The following is a 23,822-nucleotide window of genomic DNA, read 5'->3' as shown; positions in this document are numbered from 1 at the left end:
GTGGTATAAAGAGGCATTTCTTAATCTATAACATGGCTTCCTGTTCATTGGAAGTTTCTTTATATGAGTCTAGCACATGCTGTACACACACGCTACTGCACAACCATTTAAATGGTGGAATCTGTAAGATCTGTTTTATTGTTATTTATTTTATTACAGAAACGAATGCTTTTAAGTTTTCAGTAAAGGGAATTTATGTTTCACAGGAAAAATAAAAGTCTTTTATTATTCAACAAATGTTCCTTAAAGCGCACCTATGATGGAAATCATCTATTGAAAGCTGTTTGGACAGAACTGTGTGTAGGTATAGTGTGTCCACAGTCATATTGGGGTGATATAAAGACAATAAGTCTCTTTTTTTAATTTCCTGACGTTAAAATAGCATCCAAATCCCTCTCATTTTGAGGCCCACCGAATTGTGACGTAGGAGTGTGGTTTTCCCTGCCCACCGAATTGATTAACAGCTGTGTAATAACATGTCTGCTATATAAAGCGTATAATCATATCAACAAGACAGGACGTGGACAAAGCAGCTGGGAATAAAAGATCTGTTCAGCTCTCTGTGATCATCAAATATGATCAAGAATGAGTTTTACAAGTTTAAAACGTTTTTAAAACAGTGCATGTATTATGAATTACAGCCATTTTACCATCTTTACTTTATCACCACAACCGCATGTCAGTACAATTATAAAAAAGACGCTTCAGTCCTGATTTTTCAGGTTTATGTTGTACATTAACATAGCGGATATCCATACTGCAGTGGAAATTAACGTGTATCCTGTCACATTTGCCGTGAAAAAGTTAAATGTGCGTGCTCTGTGTGTGAACTTTGTAACGACATTGTGTGGAACTCATCATTGCAGAAAGGCTTGAGTCAACTCCACAACAAATACATCAAAAAGTCATTGGGAAAGTTCTTACTGTAGTATTTCTCACAAATGTTACATGAGATCTGCTTCTTTCGTGTCTGTCATTGTGCTGTTAATCTGACGCAGCCGATGCGGAGATTGAGGTACACTCTGACAGAAACGTGGGAACAGTGGACGAGGAGAACTAGCATTAAAGGCACAGGCAACAAAAATAGCTACATTGTGTACAGAGCAGAAAATTCCAATGTTCATAAAGGTATAATAAATAATCTGATGGGTATTTTGAGTTGAAACTTTACAGACACATTCTGGAGACACAAAAGACTTATCTTAAATCTTGAAAAAGGGGTAAAATTAGTGACCTTTAATAAAAAGGTTGTACAAATGTGCAAAAGTGTCTACAAATGAATAGACCAGCTCTGTTTGCATCATTGATAATATGAAGAAATGGATGTGCCTCTGAAGACGGGGGTCATAATGCAGAAAGTTCCATTTTAAAATATACTCTTAATATATTATTTCAAATGACAATTTTGACTATATTTTGATAAAAGCATTGGTGAGCGTTAGAGTCTTAAAACAAACAAACAAAAAAACACTATTATTTACCCTCAAATATTTATTGATTTATTTATTAATTATATTAATTATAATTGTTTATTTATTTTTTTAATGTAATGCTTGGTTCTTTTAATTAATTATTTATATATAAAAAATAATAAATTTTATACAGTGCTCAGCATAATTGAGTACACCCTTTTTTTTGAAAATAAATATATTTTTATATTTGTATCCATTTCTCAGTGAATATAGGCAATGTATTTTGGTGCATTTAAACAAAACAGATTAATTAAACAGATATATTTATTAAAATAACATTTTAGTCACCAAACATATTTATAAATTAAAGTAAATTCAAAACAAATAAATTACAAACTACAAAATTTCAACAAAATTTTTCATTTGTTTCTTTTTTTTTTTTTTTTTTTTGCTTCTCTTGATTTTTCCTCTTTTTAAAATTTGTATTTAATATTTTTCTAAAACATAAATTTGGCTGTACTAGTTTTTGGACCGTTATCGTAAATTATTTTGTTAGATAAGCTTCAGATTTGGCTTCAGTACTGACTAATGTAATGTATATGCACAAATATAATATATAATTCAAAATGTTTAGCACTGTATATCCATTATTGAGTCTTCAGTTTTTTATTATTTCAGTAAGATTATTGACAAATATGAAAATGTTCGTATGATTTATTTACAATGCAGTTAGCAAAGGAACATCTTCTATCTTAGTATATATATATATATATATATATATATATATATATATATATATATATATATATATATATATATATGATACTTGCTTTGTTTACCAATTAAGTGGGTCTCATTGGATTTGCATTGTAAACATTAAATAAAAATTAAAAACGTGATTAGTTTTTAATTCATATCATGATGCACCCAAAATCATTTAGCATAAATCCACAGATTTTTTATATAATTCTGCGCAGAAATAGCAAAAAAATGTCTGCAGATCTTTATTTAAATCTTACTGCACTGGTTGATCATTAGAATAAGTTTTTTTAATTCCAATACACAAAATAAACTCTATGACTTCGAGGAATTCCTCAAATCCCTTCCCAGATTGCATTATATTAAACTCTTGGAGAACATGGGGCTAAAAAAACAGAGCTGGCAAAAGGGGTTCGGGCCTGCCTGCGTAAGGGCAACAACTCTGTTACACTACCGCATGCCTCGTACAAATTGCTTGGCTTTAAAGCTGTAATTACTGTAATGGCTCCAATTGCAGACTAGCGAAGCCAGAAAGTGCTTCCATGTGTGTCAGAGCTTCTAACCACAGCAACCAAAACACAGCCAATCAGGGCAGCCATGCGCTCGAGAGCTAACCTTCCTCCAAGCTTTGAAGTGCTGCTGCCCCAAAACCAGACTAAAGCCACATTCGGCTCCCATGTCCAGAAGCAAGAGGCCAGGATGATGCAAAGGAGAGAGTCATGTTAACGACATGTACAATGAGCTCATAATGGCCTCCAGTTACAGTGAATTCATCACATATGGAAATCTGATATATGGCTACGTATGCAAATTACATATTTATAATACAAGTTGAATGACGCACATATTTGAATTTCACAGATATAAAAATGTCATATACTGTATGTATGTACAGTGCTCAGCATAAATGAGTACACCCAGTATTTGTATTCATTTCTCAGTGAATATAGGTCATGTATTTTGAAACAGTTTTATTAAATGGATACATTTATTAAAATAATATTTTTGTCACTGAACATCTTTAGAAATTGTAAGACAATACATTTAAGTTCAATTGACTAAATTTAATATTTGTTTCTCTTGATTTTTCCGCTATTTAAAATGTTTATTTAATATGTTTGGGTGTACACATTTTTTGAGTTGTTTTGTTAGATCCAGATTTGGCTTCAGTACTGACTAAACTATTGTACACTACCTGTACAATAGTTATAAGAGCAACAAATAATAACTTGACTTCTAGTTGTTCAGTGGCAGAAGGTAGATTTTTCCAATGAATCATCTTTTGTACTGCATCCCAAATACTGCAGAAGACCTATTGGAACCCACATGGATGCAAGATTCCTATAGAAATCAGTCAAGTTCGGTGAAGGAAAGGTCATGGTTTGGGGTTACATTCAGTATCGGGGTGTGCGAGAGATCTGCAGAGTGGATAGCAGCATCAATAGCCTGAGGTATCAAGACATTTGTGCTGCCCATTACAAATACAAACCACAGGAGAGGGCAAATTCTTCAGCAGGATAGCGCTCCTTCTCATACTTCAGCCTCCACACTAAAGTTCTTAAAAGCAAAGAAGGTCAAGGTGCTCCAGGATTGGTCAGCCCAGTCACCAAACATGAACATTATTGAGCATGTCTGGGGTAAGATGAAGGAGGAGGCATTGAAGATGATTTCAAAGCATCTTGATGAACTCTGGGGTTCCTGCAATAACGCTTTCTTTGCCATTCCAGATGACTTTATTAATAAGTTATTTGAGTCATTGCAGAGATGTATGGATGCAGTCGTCCAAGCTCATGGGAGTCATACACAATATTCATTCTTTTTTTTAACGGCACCATGACTTTATATTCTATACTGTACATTATTTCTATTAAGTTCCTAAAACTTAGGATAGGTGACAAGACGTTTGTCAGGGAGTCACTGTATATACACAAACATAATATTGTATAGCATCCTATTAAAAATTGTAATTGAAAAGAGACAGTTGTGAAGACTGTACTTATACAAGCTGAACACTGTATGTAAAATGCTTCAGTGTAAATATTTCAAATGTATTTCAAAATTTTGTGAAAATGGACATATATTATTTTTCAGAAATCATGTATGTTCAAACATGCACACACACACTTACACTCAAATATAATATAGTTAATATATATAAGCATGCATGCAGATATTTGTCTAATGGCTGAAAAATAATATATCCTAATATTTTCACATCATTTTGAAATGTCAAAAAACTAATGACTTACTAACTACATCACTTAAATTTGATTTTAATTCCTTTTCTAGTTACTTTGTCTGAAAAGTAATTTAATTACGTGATTCAGTGCATTCTTCTTACATACTTTTTTTACTTTCCTTTAAATTTGAGTCAAACAGTGCCTTTTAAACTTCAAATAACACAAAATAGCACATTTTAAACAATATATGTAGCAAAGCACAACCTGCAGTGGCACATGGGCAGAAATAAGTGCAGTAAGCCTCTGGTAAGCATATCATATTTATGGGGCATTAATAGGATTGTTATTAAATAGGTGGTTGTGACTGGGCAGGGTGATGATGTCACAATGAGCTCATCTGAATGTGATGTAACTGTTTTGTCTTGGGTTTAATTTCCTCTTGTAGTTTGGGAGGATTTGTGGTTTTCTAACAAGATAATTGATGTTTTATGTATTATTAGCAGTGCAGTCAGGCTGATGCTTTAAGTGCAGGAGCTGAATTCTTATTGGCCGTTTCCATCTGTTATTAATATGTTTTCAGGGATCTGACCACGAGTGGTCAACTGAGAGTAATGTCAATGGCAACCAATAATTTTGATTGTAAATGATCTGTGTTTTGCAGCAACACAGTTAAGTATGAATACGATGTATGCTTTCTTACAACCCATAAAACAATAAATTAACATATAAAACGGTAAATAAAAGTTTTGAAAGAAATTAAATATTATAGAATATATTTTTAAGGTCAATATTATTAGGTCAATATTATTAGGTCAAGATTATTAGGTCAATATTATTAGGCCCCTTAAGAGTCCACCCTCTTATATACAGTTGAAGTCAGAATTATTCGCCCCCCCCCCCCCCCCCCCCTGTTAATTTTTTCCCCCAGTTTCTGTTTAACAGGGAGAAGATTTTTTTTTCAGCACATTTCTAAACATAATAGTTTTAATAACTCATTTCTAATAACTGATTTATTTTATCTCTGCCATGATGACAGTAAATAATATTTGACTACATATTTTTCAAGACACTTTTATTCAGCTTAAAGTGACATTTAAAGGCTTAACTAGGTTAATTAGGTTAACTAGGTAGGTTAGGGTAATTAGGCAAGTTATTGTATAACGATGGTTTGTTCTATATATATATATATATATATATATATATATATATATATATATATATATATATATATATATAAAATAAAAATAAATAAATAAATAAATTAGCTTAAAGGGGCTAATAATTTTGTCCTTAAAATGTTTTTTTTTAAATTAAAAACTGCATTTATTCTAGCCAAAATAAAACAAAAAAGACTTTCTCCAGAAGAAAAAATATTATCAGACATACTGTGAAAATTTCCTTGCTCTTTTAAACATCATTTGGGAAATATTTAAAAAAGAAAAAAAAAAAATCAAAGGGGGGCTAATAATTCTGACTTCAACTGAATCTATATATATATATATATATATATATATATATATATATATATATATATATATATATATATATATATATATATATATATATATATATATATATATATATATATATATATATATATATATAGTTTATGTATTTGTAAACAATAGCATCCTTAATATAAATGTCCATATTATTGGTTTCCATTGCAGAGGATTGAGTCAGAAATGACTCAAAGCACATGCGTAAGGTTTCTCATTTCTTTTAGTGCACAGTCTGAAATAGCAACCCCACGCAGCACAGACAAACTGTCAGACTCCGTCCTTGCTAATTCGTTCCAGGATGAGTGTGTTTGCTCACAGGTCCACACACACATGCTCACTATGACATAGCATCGCTCTGTAAAACACATGATCCCAGCAGAAGCATGCTGAAACGCAGAGTTCTGCGAATCTCTGGAATAGTCAAGAGATCCCTGACATGCTTGGCACCTTGTACAGCTTTACAGTTGACAAAATTGATGTATTAGTGGTTACACCACTCGTGACCTTATGTCTAATTTTAGATCCGACCCACCCCCACTTTCCGAGCACCATTATCCCCCACAGGTGTCGCACTAAAGGACTTGAGTTGACTGATCTCAAATCAGTCTGTTTGGATGACTGGATGGGCCTCGAATGGGAAATTAGTTATGCACAGTATAGCAAGACCAAGTTTGATATAGACTGAAAGATAAAAGTGGATGTATATTTCATTACAACAATATCACAATATTGACATTAATATTAAGATAATGCTCTGATTAAGGATCTATCATGTCAACAAAGATGTTTGTTTACATTAATCCAGCTAAATCATATAAACACATTGGATTAAAACATAAAGTATTGCAATTTTAGTCGCAATATCAAAGTGCATTTTACACCTTCATCAAACACTGTTTAAAATTATGGGTCACACTTTCTGTTTAAGAAACTTCCATTCAAAAGAACTTAAATCACTTAGATAATAAGATTGAGCTACAAGTAATCCATATACATAGTGAAAATGTGAGAGGTACGTTTGGCTTTGTGCTTTAGTTGTATCAGTCATGAAAATAATGTTACGTCCATAATATTGCTGCTGATAAAAATGTTTGTAGCTTTTGGGGTTAACCCTAACCCTACTGTTGGGGTTTTCATCCACTATGGAGTTATTTTGAGTCTTAATTTGGCCACAATTTTCTCTTCAGGAAATGGAATGATTTTTGGCAACAAATCTTATTTTGACACATATTTTGGGAAAACACATTGAGAATTTACAAAAACGTAACACTGTGGGCGGTTGACTACCATTCTGTTATGTTCGTAGCTGTTTCTGTCACATTGACTTTCATTATAATGATATGTTTTGATTGCAAAACCATGACACCACATTATTATGTATTCTTGATTGATGGTGGTTTTTCTTGATGAGAAGAGGTACAATTTGTAATGTATACAATATGAATAATACACAATGGTTAATCGTGCTACTTATAATAAATTTCCTTTTAATAATCGATGGATGAACTGTGAGCAGAATAAATGCCACCTCACTGTGCGTAGTAGTTGAATCACTAGAACTACCAAAATTCTATATCTACTGTGCTAGAATGGTCATCTCAGTCATTCTGCCCATTCATAAAAGTGTACCTAATTGAATTTTTGTCATGCTGTATTTACATTCAAAGCTTCTACTGCGATTTCAGAAGTAATCTTTTAATGCAATGTCATAACCCTAAAGCCTATAATTGTGTACGAGTTAGATCACAACCAAAGGTGCGTATCCTAATGTGTCCTGCAGGCAACATTTTTTTTTCATCGCAAGTTGTGTTTGCTATCAGAAAGTTTTTGTTTTGGTTAACAGAATGTTGCATGTTTGACTATTGAATATACAAGACATGTCACTTGTATAGTTTTGAATGGGGAAAAGTGTAATGGTCAATAAAGCAAAAAAACCCCGCCTATTAGTACAGGAGCCAATCATAGATCACTGTAGACTATTGATGTTTCTCCGGGAGGAAAGCTCGGACCAGATGTGTGCTTTTACGACAGTTTGGTGGTCAACAAACATGCTGAAATCTCAGTGGATGCTTGCTTTACAGACATAAGAAATATATCCACATAAAGCTTGAAATCTCTACTTTTAAATGAAGCAAGTGCACTTGAAAACAGAAGTGTTTTGGTTTTGTAATCTATATAAAACAAATGCTGGGATACAATCCATCCTGTCAAATGCACATCACGTGACAGCAACTACTCAATTGTCCACAAACTTGTGAACATAGAGGCTGCATCCGAAACTGCATACTTTTACACTAAAATCAGTATGCAAGCCGAGTAGTATGTCCGAATTCATAGAGTTCGAAAATCAGTATGCGAGAAGTACCCGGATGACTTACTACTTCCGGCGATATTATGGAGTGCGCATCCCATGCATGCTGCGCTATCCCATGATGCCCCGCGAGCGAATTCATGAATGGGAGTAAAGCAACGCAACTGACGCAGTTAGGTCACGTGACCATGACAAAATGGCGGATGTAGTACGTCCGAATTCCATTCATACTTTTCACATTTATACTGTATAGACCGTACTTTTCTAACGGCCGAGTAGTACATTTAAATTCAAATGCAGTACCTACTGAGTAGTAGGCGGTTTCGGACGTAGCCCGAAATTCACCATCAAGACCAAGTTGTGGATTACTTCAGTGTGATCAGACTATCATTATCAAGAGGATGATAATATGTAGAATGGCCATGAATGTGGTTGGTGTCGTGATCTCGTTCCTTTTATGTGTGCAAGCGCATTAGCTTGGGCAACCTGAAAATATGCAGATTTGTTTGATTCAAACATTTAGAAACGAAACTCCTGAGACAGCTACTGTTTAAGTTTATTGGTGATTTCAAGTATGTAATGTAATCGTAAGCTTGGAAAGCAGGAGAATTTGATGTTTCCTCATTAAGATCATTCAGAATGCCCGAGCATACTGCCCAAAAGGCATTTCAAAGATGGCCACCGAGTGAAATGACTTGCGTTAAAGGGACTTTGACCATAGTGAGAGAGAGTTGCGACAATTCCATTGACTCCAATGGAGCCTTTTTGTCAAGAGCAATGGCAGCTCATGGAGCCTCTCACTAGTTCCCGGAAGTAAAACACTTCACTGAAGTAACTCCAATTATTCGGGCTAAGCATCAGGGGACGTATGAAAAAGTGGACTTATTTGTATGCACCTTAATTAAACTATCATCGCTGCCTAGGTCATTTTTGCCATGTTTTACAGCAGTAGTGAACAGTTTGATGGCAAACAAGAGCATTGTTTTGATACTATTGACGTTTGCACACTAAGCATGAAAAATAATCAACTGCACTTGAAGCTTTCGTAGAATTTAAAATGCAAAGCTTAAAACTGTACATGATATTATAACACAAACAAACTGTATGTTAATAAACTAAATTCTGGACAGTAACATTGGATGCTGTCTTATGGGGACCTATTGATGTGTGTCATTAACTGGTCAATGTACTACAACACCTAAAACAGGAAATTAAAAGAAATCTAAAATCAACACCTTAATCATAATGTTGTCTTGTTCAGGAAAAGGTAAATAGTCAGATGACTGGTGTCCATGTAAACACACAGCGAGAAGAGTTGAGCAAGACGAAGCTAAATGAGAAAGGAGCCAAAGTGAGCGAGTGCTGGGGGAGTTTGAGGGCCGTGTGTGGATGTCATCTGGCCATCAGTCATGCGGAGAGGCCCCCGGGGGCCAGTGCTTATACCAAAAGCAGCTGCGTGGAAAAGAGCCTTAGGAGACTACAGTACTTTCATGGCCTGTCGCATCCTCTAACCTCTCCAACATCAACAACCCCTACACTGCACATTCCTGCTCAAACACTCCGTAATCTGTCAAACAACACGCTGTCAGCTGAGAAATAGCGAATACTTGTGTTATCGAGCATGGCTAAAGTTTGATTCGATTCTGCTCTGTGAATTCCATCAAACAAAGGCGCTTGCTTCCAAGCTGATGTTGCATTTAGTGTGCAAAAGCTCTGCGACTGGATGACAGTTTAGCTTGGTAATTCATTTGTAACGCACTTCATTATTGAGTCTTTCCCTTCATTTTAAGAAAATATATATTGGATGAGAATATTCAATTACATTTATTAGAGCACTAGAGGATATAGTCTAAACTTATGCAACCTACTTTGTGGCAAATCTTGTTATGAACTTTGATTTGAAGCATAGGCATACAGTTAAAGTCAGAATTATTAGCCCCCCTGAATTATTAGCCCCCTGTTTATTTTTTTCCCCAATTTCTGTCTCATTTTCTAATATCTGATTTATTTTCTCTTTGCCATGATGACAGTAAATAATATTTTACTAGATATTTTTTAAGACTTATCTATACAGCTTAAAGTAACATTTAAAGGCTTAACTTAATTAGGTCAATTAGGCAAGTTAAGGTAATTAGGCAAGCTATTGTATAATGATGGTTCATTCTATAGACTATCTATATATATATATATATATATATATATATATATATATATATATATATATATATATATATATATATATATATATATATATATATATATATATATATATATAGCTAAAAGGGGCTAATAATTTTGACCCTAAAATAGTTTTTAAAAATTAAAAACTGCTTTTATTCTAGCTGAAATAAAACAAATAAGACTTTCTCCAGAAGAAAAAAATATGATCAGACATACTGTGAAAATTTCCTTGCTCTGTTAAACATTATTTGGAAAATATATAAAAAAAGAAAAATCAATGGGGGGCTAATAATTCTGACTTCAACTGTATATGAAAATCAAACCAGCATGCAAATGAACTGCATACTTCAATCAAAAATAACATTTTACTGACCATTTACTCACCCTCCACTTGTTCCAAAGTGGATTTCAGTTGAACACAAAAGAATATTTTGAAGAATATTTCAAAACCATAGACATTGACTCTCATAGTATTTTGTATAATGTTAATCAATGGCTTCTGGTTTTCAACATTCTTTAAAATATTTTCCATCTGCTGTTACAACCCCTGATAAAAAAGGAATTCGATTTTTTTGCTTAACATTTCACAACACTTTCCACAAAAATGTTACAGAAACCCATTCTCCCATGTACAATATATAAAAAAAGATTTTCACACAATACCTTTGTAATCACTTAAAAGTTCATTTAATTTACTTAATTTTAAAATAGAAATAGAATTATGCAAAAGTATTGTAATGAGATATGCACAATGTTTGATTACTTTAACAATACTAAAGCGTCTGCATAAACACTTTGCATATGCAGGACTTTTGCCAGCTCACGTGCGTAATGGAAAGCAAACACCAAAATCATTGTGGATATCAATGATGAAAATCCTTACCAAATGTTTATTAAAAATGCCTTAAATATTTAGTTTAAAGTGCAAATGGTTTTGTTTTACCAGTTGTTTTGTATTATAGAACTTAATAATTAATATTTATGAGTTTCTTTAAACACATGCTGTTAAATTATAACTCTTGTTTTAACATGGAAATTATTCATAAAATCCCTTTGCCTTTCCAGTAATATTTATTTTCATAGTTATTGAAATAAAGAGGGAGTTGTCCAACACTTATGTACCTTTTTTATGAGAACAATTGTGTACCTTCATTTCAGTTGTACCATAAAATTTACAAAGGTACAAAACGGTTCCTTGAGGAACATTATTTGTACCACCGTGTACCTTTTTTCTGAGAGTGTACAATGAGCAAATTTCATAATGAATAATCCGTTTAACAGCTTTAATTAGGCTACATATTCTATGAAGCATTATGGACGATGTAAATGACAAAAAAAAAATGTATCAAGTTTATGCTCAATATGTTTTTATATACAAATATTTATGTTTCTGAGAGCATATAGTGACACCAACATCAAAGTACTCCCTGAGTGGGTGGAGCAACAGATCACCTCTGGCTCACTGCGACATCCTTGTTGGTTCAATTTTCTGTCCAGCATCAGGAGTAAAGACATGGTCACACTAGACTTCATTCAGGCAGTATTGTGAAAAAGGGCTGGGATAATATTAAATTACAAAAAATAAATAAAATTAAACCGAGATTTAATGCAGTTTTTCTGCACAAAATCCTATATAACAATATTCTTACACAATTCTATTAAAGCATAAAACTGATTGATTAACAGGTCTATCTTGCTTTTAAGCAGTCGCCTGTATGAAATTCTTCGTAAATAAGCGTGACTTGACATGACTTGAGTGCTGAATTGAAAAGTTCTAGCAAACATCAAATCTATCTCAGACTGACAAACTCGACTTCAAAATGGACTGCTGTTGACTGTATAGGCTAGTGGTAAATGTGTGTGTGTGTGTGTGTGTGTGTATATGTATATATATATATATATATATATATATATATATATATATATATATATATATATATATATATATATATATATATATATATATATATATATATATATATATATACATACACACACACACACACACACACACACACAGTTGAAGTAAGAATTATTAGCCCCCCTGTTTATTTTTTCCCCCAATTTCTGTTTAAGGGAGAGAAAATTATTTCATCACATTTTTAAACATGATAGTTTTAATAACTCATTTCTAATAACTGATTTATTTTATCTTTGCCATGATGACAGTAAATAATATTTGACTAGATATTTTTCTAGACACTTCTATACAGCTTAAAGTGACATTTAATGGCTTAACTAGTTTAGTTAGGTTAACTAGGCAGGTTAGGGAAATTAATTAGGGAAATTGTATAACAATGTTTTTTTCTGTAGACTATTGAATAAAAAATTAGCTTAAAGGGGCTAATAATATTGACCTTAAAATGGTGTTTAAAAATTAAAAACTGCTTTTATTCTTGTCGAAATTAAACAAATAGCACTTTCTCCAGAAGAAAAAATATTATCAGACATATTAGTGAAAATTTCCTTGCTTTGTTAAACATCATTTGGGAAATATTTAAAAAAGCAAAAAAAAAAAAAAAAAAATCAAAGGGGCCTAATAATTCTGACTTCAACTGTATAAATATATATAGACAGTATTCTGCTTCAGTCTATGCATTAATTGTATATGAATATATATAATAATTGTATGTATATGATCAATAAGTCATGACAGCATATGTTTTTGTGTTAACCATAACATATTAAAGTAAGTTAATCATTTTTCTGGCTTTTTAAAGTTCTAAACACTCTTTTAAGTGAGTTTAATGTCATTTAAGTTAAAAAAAATCTCATAAGGTTAATTTGATACAACTGAAAAATCTAAGGGGTGCAGCACGGGGGTTAGCGCAGTTGTCTCACAGCAAGAGGGTTGCTTGTTCAAGCTCCGGCTGGGTCAGTTGACATTTCTGTGTGGAGTTTGCATGTTCTCCTCGTGTTCTCGTGGGTTTCTTACGGGTGCTCTGGTTACCGCCCCAGTCCAAAGACATGCACTATAGGTGAATTGAATAAACTAAATTGTCCGTAGTGTATGAGTGTGTGTGTGTGTGTGTGAATGAGTGTGTATAGATGTCTCTCAATACTGGGTTGTGACTGGAAAGGCATCCACTGCATAAAACATATGGTGGAATAGTTGGCAGTTCATTCCACTGTGGCAACCTCTGAAATACAGACTAATGAAAATGGAAAATGAATGAATGAAAAATCTAAGGCAACCAGGATTTTTTTACAGTACCATGTATTATACATTGTGCAGGTGAGTGGGCTTGATAGGAGACACACTCTTTTCCTCTCCGTATGCACCAGACACTCATAAAAACACTCCACATTTCTGGAAAAACATTGTGCAATTCTGAGTGAGCTTCACATCAGTGAGTAGGCTTGACAAACCACCTGTAGGAGACACACTCTTTCCTCTCTGCACTGAAAAAAATATTCAAAGATGATTTCTTGGATTTACAATTTTTTTGTAAAGTTAAGTGGCTGTAAACACTTTATTTGGGCTGAACTGAAACAAACAAATTAAATTGAACATTACTACATTTCATTTGTTTGTTTAAATTCAATATATACAGTTGAAGTCAGAATTATTAGCCCCCCTTTTAATTTTTTTTCTTTAAATATTTCCCAAATGATGTTTAACAGAGCAAGGAAATTTTCACAGTATGTCTGATAATATTTTTTCTTCTGGAGAAAGTTTTGTTTGTTTATTTTAAACTAGATTAAAGGCATTTCAAATTTTTTAAAGCCATTTTAAGGTCAAAATGATTAGCCCCTTTAAGCTATATTTTTTTTGATTAGTCTACAGAACAAACCATCGTTATACAATAACTTGCCTAATTACCCTAACCTGCCTAGTTAATCTAATTAACCTAGTTAAGCCTTTAAATGTCACTTTAAGCTGTATAGAAGTGTCTTGAAAAATATCTAGTCAAATATTATTTCCTGTCATCATGACAAAGAGAAAATATATCAGTTATTAGAAATGAGTTATTAAAACTATTATGTTTAGAAATGTGCTCTCTGTTAAACACTAATTGGGGGAAAAATAAACAGGTGGGCTAATAATTCAGGGGGTCTAATAATTCTGACTTTAACTGTATAAATAGTTTGCAACAATTTAGCAAAACTATTTTTTTTTCAGTGTGTGCATGTGTATGTGTGTATATATGTGTATGTACTGTATGTATAATAAATGTCGTCCATATATTGCTGCTCTCTGGTGATTTGAAATGTTCATTTATCATCATATTTTAGGTCGATTGTATAAAAATGTACGCTAAATAAATGAATGTTAATGTAAATAAATGTGTTTGGCTTTTCTCAGCAAACAATGGCCTGTCTTTAACCACGATTAATCCACATTTCTCTGTGATTATTAATTGTGTGAAAAAGCCTTTGATTTCTAACTCTTGGTTGTGTATGTGTTCTCTTGATCTCTGAAGGCTGTTTGCCGGCAGCATCCCCAGAGTGACGTTCATCAGCATGGGAGGCTTCATTTTCCTCGGAGCATATGAGAAAGTGCGCCGTACGCTTTTATAAACACCTTCTGTGGCTCGGTTTGTACTGGACCGCTTTCCTCAAGCCAAACCCTCACTGTACAGCCAAAACTGCAAAAGCAAGGAGCAAACCGGCACCAGAGGCCAGTGGAGGCTGGTCAGATCTGACTGAGAAACGCACCCTCTGTCCCAGTTTGAACCGGTGGTCTTGGGGGGCCACGGCGGGGACACCTGGTGCCTGGATGGAAAAGATCACATAACACAGCGGTTTGCATTCCTGCTCATCAGTGCACAGCAGATTGAGTTTAACTGCGTGAATTCCACTTATGTAGCACCACAGATCGGGTTTAAACTCAGATGTTCTTTTTTTGCAAGCCTATGTCAATCTATTAAAGTGTTTTTATAAAAATGTATTGGCTGCTTTGGGTTACATTGCTGTAGAAGTCAGATTTTCATTATAAATGATGAAAAATAGGCTACTGATAGGTCGTTTGTTCAACCCAGGCTCATTCTGATTATGTACCTCTATATACTTTTCTGGTGAGAGCAAAATACATCCCAGGAGCTCCGTTTTTTGCAGTTTTTGTTTTCGTGAATCCGCCAGAGGTCGCTGTGTACGCTTTTTCAGATCTCAAATTTCTCTCGCGAGTGCCTTTTGTGCCTGCTCTTCTCACGTAAATCCGTAAATCCAAGTCCGACTGACTTAGGGTGCTTTCACATCTGTAGTTTGGTTCATTTGGTCCGGACCAAGGGCAAAAAACAATACATGGTTGCATTTTCTGCCGTCTTTGGGTTGTTTTCACACCACACTGATTGCTTTGGTCCGAACCAGTTGAAAAGAACCAAAATGCAGTCATGTGACAAAACCCACATTACTCATTGGCCAGATGTTATTGAACTTTTTTTATAAACTGCTTTTCGATTGGTCAGAAATCACATGCGGGAAATGCCAATGGAACTCCTACAAGTAAACAAACAGACACAAAATGTCACTATGCTGAGCTGCGCTGGCTGATTATATCCCTGCTCATAGGATATAGTTTGTATACATAACTTTAGTCAAACTATACATTTCGAAAATGAAGCGTGGGTGCGGCTGGAAAACATTGTTTTAAGGCATTGCAAATGGCGATGGCGCATTGTAGGTCATTTCAGTAGGCGTGAATTCATTTAGCTAAACTGCGACATGGTCATATTCCGGAAATACTACAAACGATCCATCAGGTAATGTTTTCCCTCTCTCTCTCTGTTGGTAAAGCGCTGTCAACAAATATTTTTCCTCCACATTCCATAATGCACAGCGCATCAGCCTACGGCAGCTGGATTAGTCCAAAAGGCACAGTATATTTTTTGGTTGGGTCTGTTTTAGCTTGGATCATGTTCTCACCACAAACGAACTGCTCCAGAGTTCGTTTGAAAGCGTACCGAGACCACCTCTTCAAGTAGGTCTTGATACGCTTTTTTGGTTCGCTTTTGGTGCGCACTCGAGTGCGATTGCTACATTCACACCTGCCCAAATGAACCACACCAAGAGGGAAAACGAACTCTAGTGCGATTCAACTGAACTAAACAAGGCAGGTGTGAAAGCACCCTAATTGACTGACTGACCATCGCGGTCGACTCTGCTCTGCATCTCAAGTCCGTACATGGCGAGCTACCGGACAAACTGGTACCAGTAGAAAAGCCATCCACATGCAGTAAACGGTTAGCTGGTTATTGAAAAAGGAACGACATCATACCGTCCCGTAGCTTTCGTTTTAAAGATGAATTGCAGCCATACGTAGCTTTGGCTACATAGGTTGCGATCTGCAGAAATGTATATAGGGCTACGTTTTCAGAATGAGCCTACATTGAGTTTGTTTGTTTTTTAGTTCCCCTTAAAACCCTGGTGTACTTCAGACGAAATCCAAGAACGAAAAACGAATTTCGAACAAAATCCGGCTGAAACAAAGCATGTTTTGAGTCCATTTCAACAGTTCGTAACAGCTCACAAATGCGAACTTTCTGGGGAGTACTCTGTTTTAACTACTCAACACCTTTTAGCCACAATTGGTCCGTGGTGATTACATGGCTGTGCTCTGGAACTCATTTTTCCCCCCAATTCGTTTCTCTTTCCACAAAGGTCTGAACATCATTGAAAACAACAACACAAGCCACACGAATAGGTTGTTTGCAATCAGGTGGTTTTGGTGACACACAAAATTCAGATGGAAGGCAGGAAGTAAAAAATTAATGGAAGACTTAGAGGAAAGTTCATATTTTTGGGATTTACACCATATTTCAGATGAGCTATAAATAGAAAATAACCACATATGTTGGGTATTTTCCTTACATCATGAAGAGGGCGAAGTTTTCTACTGAACTAAAATATATTTGCCTGTAATCGAGGTGGTTTATAATACTGTATAAGCTATTGCATTACATGAAAAATACTATAGTAAACACCATAATTTGGAAGCATACTATAGATAAATACTTGAATTAAACTGCCATAGTAGTTATTTGTTGCTGCGGTATAACACTACTGTAGTAATAAACAAATATTCAATAGGCTTCAGTTTCTACATTACAATGCACCACAGTTTACACTAATGTTACAGTGTTTATTACAGTTTATCAGTTTACTATGCTACTGTAGTAGAGTTGTACACATTATAAACTTTACTATGTGGCTCAAAAACATGTTTATTATAACTTACTATAGTTTTCCCCCATGCGGACATCTTCAAGATCATTTAAATCAGGAAATCTTTAATTGGAGATTCGCTCTGACTGCATCGTTTGAATCTGAAATGTTAACTGGAAAATTGCCCTGACTGGATCATTTGAATCAGTGAATCATTTCAAACACTGAATCGTTACTTAGAGACTCGCTCTAATGGTTCATTTCAATCAGTGAATCATTAACTGGAGACCCAAAAGAATCAGCTTGTTCATTAGTCAGACCCCGCTATCAATGTCCCTTAGCAGGCGATTTCTCTAATGTATTTAGTTAGTATTTTCTTTTGGAATGTAGTGAAGTAAATCGTCCACCATAGCTACATCTTGAGTCTAGGCTTTAATCCCCAAATCGAAGCTTGTTGTTCAACCTGTTTGACTATTTTTAGCTGAAGAAACAGAGCGAGAATAAAGCAGAATGCAGAGAAGAACTGATTAGTCCACAACTGTGTGTGTTTGTCAAACCTGTCATGAAGCTCAGCGCTCAAGAACAATCCAGAGAGTTTGACTGAAGCAACAATTCAGTCTCTTTTATGACCCTTCTGTCATCAACATCAGCTTTCTGCTGGAGTGGAAGTTAATAAGAATAAGAATAATAATTCCTCTGGACTCAGAATGTGAAAATAGTACAGTTTTAAAGTCAGTGTAAAGCGTTTATTAAAATATGTGGTCAGAGCTTGTCAACATTGTCATAACCACTCTTCGACATTAAAAAATGTCTAAGCCAAAAAAAAAGTCTAAACACCAAATTTTAATAATAAAAAGACACATGACTAAATCTTAGTATTTACATATTACTTTATTATTTACTTAGTACATATCTTTGAAGGACTGATCTCAAACACTGGGGGCGTGTCCACTGAAACCACGCCCCTCACGAAAAAGCAACTGTCAAATACCATTACAGCCTGTGTGTATGCTATTGATGGAGGAGGAGGCATTGAAGATGAATCCAAAGAATCTTGTTGAACTCTGGGAGTCCTGCAAGAATGCTTTCTTTGCCAGTCCAGACTTTATTAATAAGTTATTTGAGTCATTGCAGAGATTTATAGATGTCCTTCAAGCTCATAGGAGTCATACACAATATTCAATCTTTTTCCACTGCACCATGACTTTATATTATATACTCTACATTATTTCTGTTAAGTGACAAGACTTTCGTCTAAGCAAAGTCAAGCCTTACTTAAATATTTAACTTCTCGCTTCAAACCAGTGTTTATCAATATATAACATTAAAATATAATAAATGCTTGTTAGCAACATGTAGCATAGCACATTATTTAATTTATTAGTAATACTTTAGAATAATGGTCCATTAGTTAACATATTAACTAACATTCAGTATGAAGAATCTTGGGGCAGTACGGTGGCGCAGTGGGTAGCACAATCGCCTCACAGCAAGAAGGTCGCTGGTTCGAGCCCCAGTTGGGTCAGTTGGCATTTCTATGTAGAGTTTGCAAGTTCTCGCTGTGTTTGTTTGTGTGGGTTTCCTCCGAAGACATGTGGTATAGGTGAATTGGGTAAGCTAAATTGTCCGTAGTGTATGGGTGTTTTCCAGTGATGGATAAGTTGGCGGTTCATTGCGCTTTGGCGACCCCATGAATGAATGAATAATCTTGTAACGTGTTTGCTAATTATACTTCAACATTAATGCGTTATTAAAATGCTAAGTTGTGCTTGTTAACATTAGTTAATGCTCTCGAGTCAACGTTATTTAACTTTAACATTACCAAAGAGGAAGAAATACCATAATAAATGTATTGCTAATAGTTTGTTCATGCTATTAAATACATGAACTAATGGACTTATTTTAGTATTAGCAGTATATTTATTGTTGATTCTGTTAGAAATAGTCTTCAGTTGATCAACGAGGTCAGACATGCTTTAATCACCAAAATTATTCATTAAATTTAATAGCAACACTGAGAAAAATGTGTTAAATGAATTATATGTGTGTATTTCAATGTTATTATGTTTTATATCAAAGAACATGGCACGAAACTCTGATATTGAAGTCATTTCACACGGATAAAAAACAAACACACGGACCAGAGGACGTCAAAGAGCAAAATGTGACTTTAATAAACATCCGCCATTTTGACACTTTTCTGACACAGTTTTAGGCATGTAGGTGAAACAGCTGTGATTAGAGCTCAATATTTCAATAAATTAATCCGTATGAAACGGGCTGAGGCACACATCCGTACAGTTCATGGCCTTCTTCACAGAGCTAGCGTAGCCAGCTAACCACAGTATCAAAACATTTCAGGGTTAAACTGGCATCCGCTGTAATCTACCTTTACAAAACACTCCCCTAGTTTAGTAGTAGAGATGTTAAGTTCAAAAAACAAAGAAACCGGGCTTTCAAAACGAACCTGTTTGGCTCAGGCTAACTAATAATGTCAATAGCTACGCGCTAGCAGATTTAGTCTTGTTGATGCTTTGTTTTCCCTTTACACAAAGACATTCTGTGGTTGAAGGAAAACCCTGAATGCAAAATGGAGCTCGACTCTTTCTAGAGACTCTTATTTTCCCTTTAGTGTTTTGGCAGCGTTTGGTTTTGATGTTAGCTAGAAGTCACTGTTAGAACGACTCTCCCTATGTTTCATTATTTGATAGTCGTAATATTTCCCCAAGTGTTAAAAAGACGTTTATTTCAGATGATTCTACTTTTAGTGGCGTGTACCTTTGTTAATGGAAAAGGCTCGATTGCGGCACAAGTTCAGGGTGTAAGAGTGCTCAGCTTTTGTAAGATTCATCAAAGTGCTTATAATTTCCCGTGTGCCAATGTTTGCAGTTCCTGTACCATAACAGACCTGAAAATTCAACGAGGAGCTCTTCCTTCATCACAGATCACAGCGTATATATTATGATTATGGAATATTCCAGGATAAACACTAGATATTGATAGCACATATAATACTTGATCTGTTTTGAGTGTGTGTACTTGTTTATGTAGTTTACAAGGATGCAAACTTGTGGGGATGAACTAGTTGTACTCTAAGGTGGTATATGAGGACTGTTTTGTGTCCTTGTAATGTTTTATGTCCTTGTAGTTCAAAATGCTTAAAAATATTTCAAGGGGTCTTTCGACGTTCAAAATTTGCTACCAGTTTCCCCTGAGGGTTGGGTTTAGGGGTACGTTAAGGTCATATAATAAGCAGTTTTTGGAGTATAAAATACGTCTATGGAGAGTCTTTGTAAACCATGTAAATGTATGTGCGTCACATATGATCCCAATTTTGCTTGGAAATTGAATAGTGAATTGTCATTATTTTTTGAGTTACAATTACTTAAATGTCAATTCTAAATATTTAAGAAAAACGTTTTAACCCTCTGATGCTCTTTTATTGGAAATAAGCGTATAAAAAAATGAATGAATTACTCTAAGCCCATTTTTAGAGATATCAAACTCAAATAAGTAAACAAACCTTTTCGATTTTACATTGACTACGTTTACATGGACGTCAGTAATTAAATTATTTGCCTTAATGTTAATAAGACAATACTAAGATTAAGATGTTTACATGAGTTGCTTTCTGAATGTTCCTTTCATGATCTAGTTTTTACATGTTATAGCACATAATTCGATTAACATCATTGCGTCACCACGCTTTACGTTTCCTCCGGAGTTTCATGTAATTTCGGGTGTTTCATTTTTATTTTGTCGACTTTAATTGCAATTTGGCACATTCACTTTCATTCAGGAACATTTCATGCATGCCCCTCGTGACAAACCAGATATTGGATGAGAGTTTGAACTGCTGAAATAGTGTTGTTTTAATGCAATTTGATATGGGGAAAATAACTCCGCATTTCATGATGCAGGTGTCTGTGTTCCTTCACTGACTCGGTAGGTGCAGAGAATAGTGTCAAACAGCAGTGTGTGTATTGACTATCCTGTCGCCGAATGCAGCGAAACTCCGACACAATCAATAGTTTGATTGCGGTGTTTACATGTCTGTACCGCACTAAAATCAGCATACTCCATGTCTTAATTTGATTTCTGCTTAGTTCGATTATGACCCTAATTGGATTAAATTAATTAAAAATCGCTGTGTACATAGACTCTTAATCAGAGTATTGTCTTAATCGCATTAAAATCTGATTATTGATGACCATGTAAACGTCCTCAGTCATTTAGCAGACGTTTTTGTCCTTTTTGTTTTGGGCTTTGAGTTTCTCACAATTTTACAGTAAAACGATTCTGTATTAAGAAAAATAAAGGTTTCATATAAAGTGTTCCATTTATATTTTGTTTATAACAATTAAGCAATTTTCCATTTCATTTTCCCGGAATAATCTGCAACAAGTCATCTTTTTAAAAGCAATGAGCTCAAAGTATTCACCATTCACTATGGGTTAATTCAAAATGTTATTTTAAAAATATGTTGAAACGGTTGATTATAATTGCTTCATAAATAGATAGTAACAGTAAGTACTTTTAAAAAACCAAGTAAATAAAAGAGCATCAGAGGACTGTTTATTTTAGTTTTTAAGTAAACACTCACCAGGACTGCATTTATTTGATAAAAAGTAAAGTAAAAGAAGTTCAAAAGAACTTAATTGCTTCATTATAAAAATATTTACCGTCTCGTTTGATTCATTTTATGCATCTATGCTCAAAAAAAAAGACTAATGACCTCCTCAAATCTGAACCGTAGAATTGGAGAAATGTCCAATTTAAACAACAACAAAAAAAGACCTAATGTTCAATATTTTTCTAGTTCTTTTTTTACCACTTATTTATAACCATGGGTACTCTATATCTCATGTTTAACCTGGAATATTCCTTTAATCCGACCTATTTATACTTATATATACTTCAAGTGCGTGACAAATTTCCCATTTTTACAAAAGGTAACACAACACCGACATCTCCAGACAAAAACCAAACTTGTGGCAATAAGGCACAGCTTATAAAACTGGGAAAAGCAGGAGAGATCTTTAAAAAAACAAAAAACAAGAACCACTCTGATCTCACCATGCACCGAATAGTCCGCCACTCGTTTGTAAAAGTTACAGTATACATACATTCATATCTTTATATATGAAAACTCTTATGTACAGCTCCAAGCCCGACGTTATAGCACTCTGTCATATATTTTGCATGCGTCAAATGCAAGTCACATTTCTGAAGTGTGAATGAAGCCTCCCTGAGGAGGATTTATACCTATATACATCAATAACGCTCGTATGGGACGTCGTCATCGCCCCGTTCAAGCTTCATAACCTTCAAACTCCGGACGCCCCTAGTTCTGTTCAGAAAGATGGGGCGGGTTTTTTCTGTGCCCCTCAGTGTGAGGTAGCAGTTCTCAGTGCAAAAGGATATCAAGAAGAGGCTTGGTGTGGCGTTATTCGCTGTCCCGCCTGAAGGATTGGCTCTGGGTTAGAGCTGAACTGGGCGTATATGTGTGTCCGTTAGGTAATAGAGTCTGTGTGAGCTCCGACCCAATGTCACAGTCCTCAGACAGCAGTTTTACTGGCCGATGGTATGACTCCTCCAGTGACGGTGGTGTGTCTGACCTGTTCACCAACAATCCTGAGAGAAAGCAGAAAACACACATAATGTTAGTGTCAATTAGCCTCTTTCACACAGCGATACCAGTAAATATCCGGAAAATTACCACAATGACTTTACCGGTAAATTCAAATATGTGCGGTTCACACAGGCAAGGACATTAGGAATTTTTCTGGAAAGCACTATTCACACATCCATTCCAAAATACCGGTAAATTCTGACGTCATTAACCAAAAATGAGCTCTAAACGTCTGCGCTAGTATTAAACATGAGGGGGGGAGGAGGCTGGGTCGTTCATTTTCTTGGTTTCACTTTTTTTTTTTTTCAAAGATTTATTTTTGGCCTTTTTTAGATAGGACAGTATTGAGCCAGGAAGTGAAATTGGAGAGAAAGAGGGTGGTAGGGTAGGGAAATGTCCTTGAGCCGGCACTTGAACTCAGGAAGCCCTGACGTGCTACTGCACCATATGTCTGCGCGCTAACCACTAGGCAATTGCACCGACGATGGTTTCAATTTTATTTAAAACTTTAGCATTCATGTAGCTGCTTTTGTTCCAAAGACGAACCAAGTAACTTGGAAAAAATCCTTTAACGTTACCATCTGAAAGCAGAGGCGCTAACTACAGCTAAAAACAGCTTTGTTTACACATTTGACGACATTTCAAATTCTGATGGATATTGTGAACAACATCGATGAAAAGATATGGAGGAACACTTTCGCATATGCAGATAAACATTTGAGTTGCTACTGCAGCTTGTGA

At 34.8% G+C, this 23,822-nt stretch overlaps 2 protein-coding genes across 2 annotated transcripts in view; one reads left to right on the top strand and one right to left on the bottom strand.

The window, feature by feature from the left end:
• The window catches only part of slc25a26 (solute carrier family 25 member 26), a 111,974-nt gene extending 96,742 nt beyond the window's left edge, over nucleotides 1–15,232 (top strand). The window contains exon 10 of the mRNA XM_056468759.1: nucleotides 14,770–15,232. Within this exon, the coding sequence (XP_056324734.1) occupies nucleotides 14,770–14,866 (97 nt within the window). The 3' untranslated portion in view covers nucleotides 14,867–15,232. The remainder of the gene's footprint in view (nucleotides 1–14,769) is intronic.
• A 4,367-nt stretch (nucleotides 15,233–19,599) lies between these two features.
• Nucleotides 19,600–23,822, bottom strand: part of lrig1 (leucine-rich repeats and immunoglobulin-like domains 1) — a 67,382-nt gene continuing 63,159 nt past the window's right edge. Inside the window, exon 18 of the mRNA XM_056467763.1 lies at nucleotides 19,600–23,083. Within this exon, the coding sequence (XP_056323738.1) occupies nucleotides 22,896–23,083 (188 nt within the window). The 3' untranslated portion in view covers nucleotides 19,600–22,895. The remainder of the gene's footprint in view (nucleotides 23,084–23,822) is intronic.

The sequence above is a fragment of the Danio aesculapii genome, chromosome 11, assembly GCF_903798145.1.
Source record: "Danio aesculapii chromosome 11, fDanAes4.1, whole genome shotgun sequence".
Classification (NCBI taxonomy): domain Eukaryota; kingdom Metazoa; phylum Chordata; class Actinopteri; order Cypriniformes; family Danionidae; genus Danio; species Danio aesculapii.
Note: the sequence above shows the minus strand (reverse complement) of the source record. Positions and strands in the feature narration are given on the sequence as shown.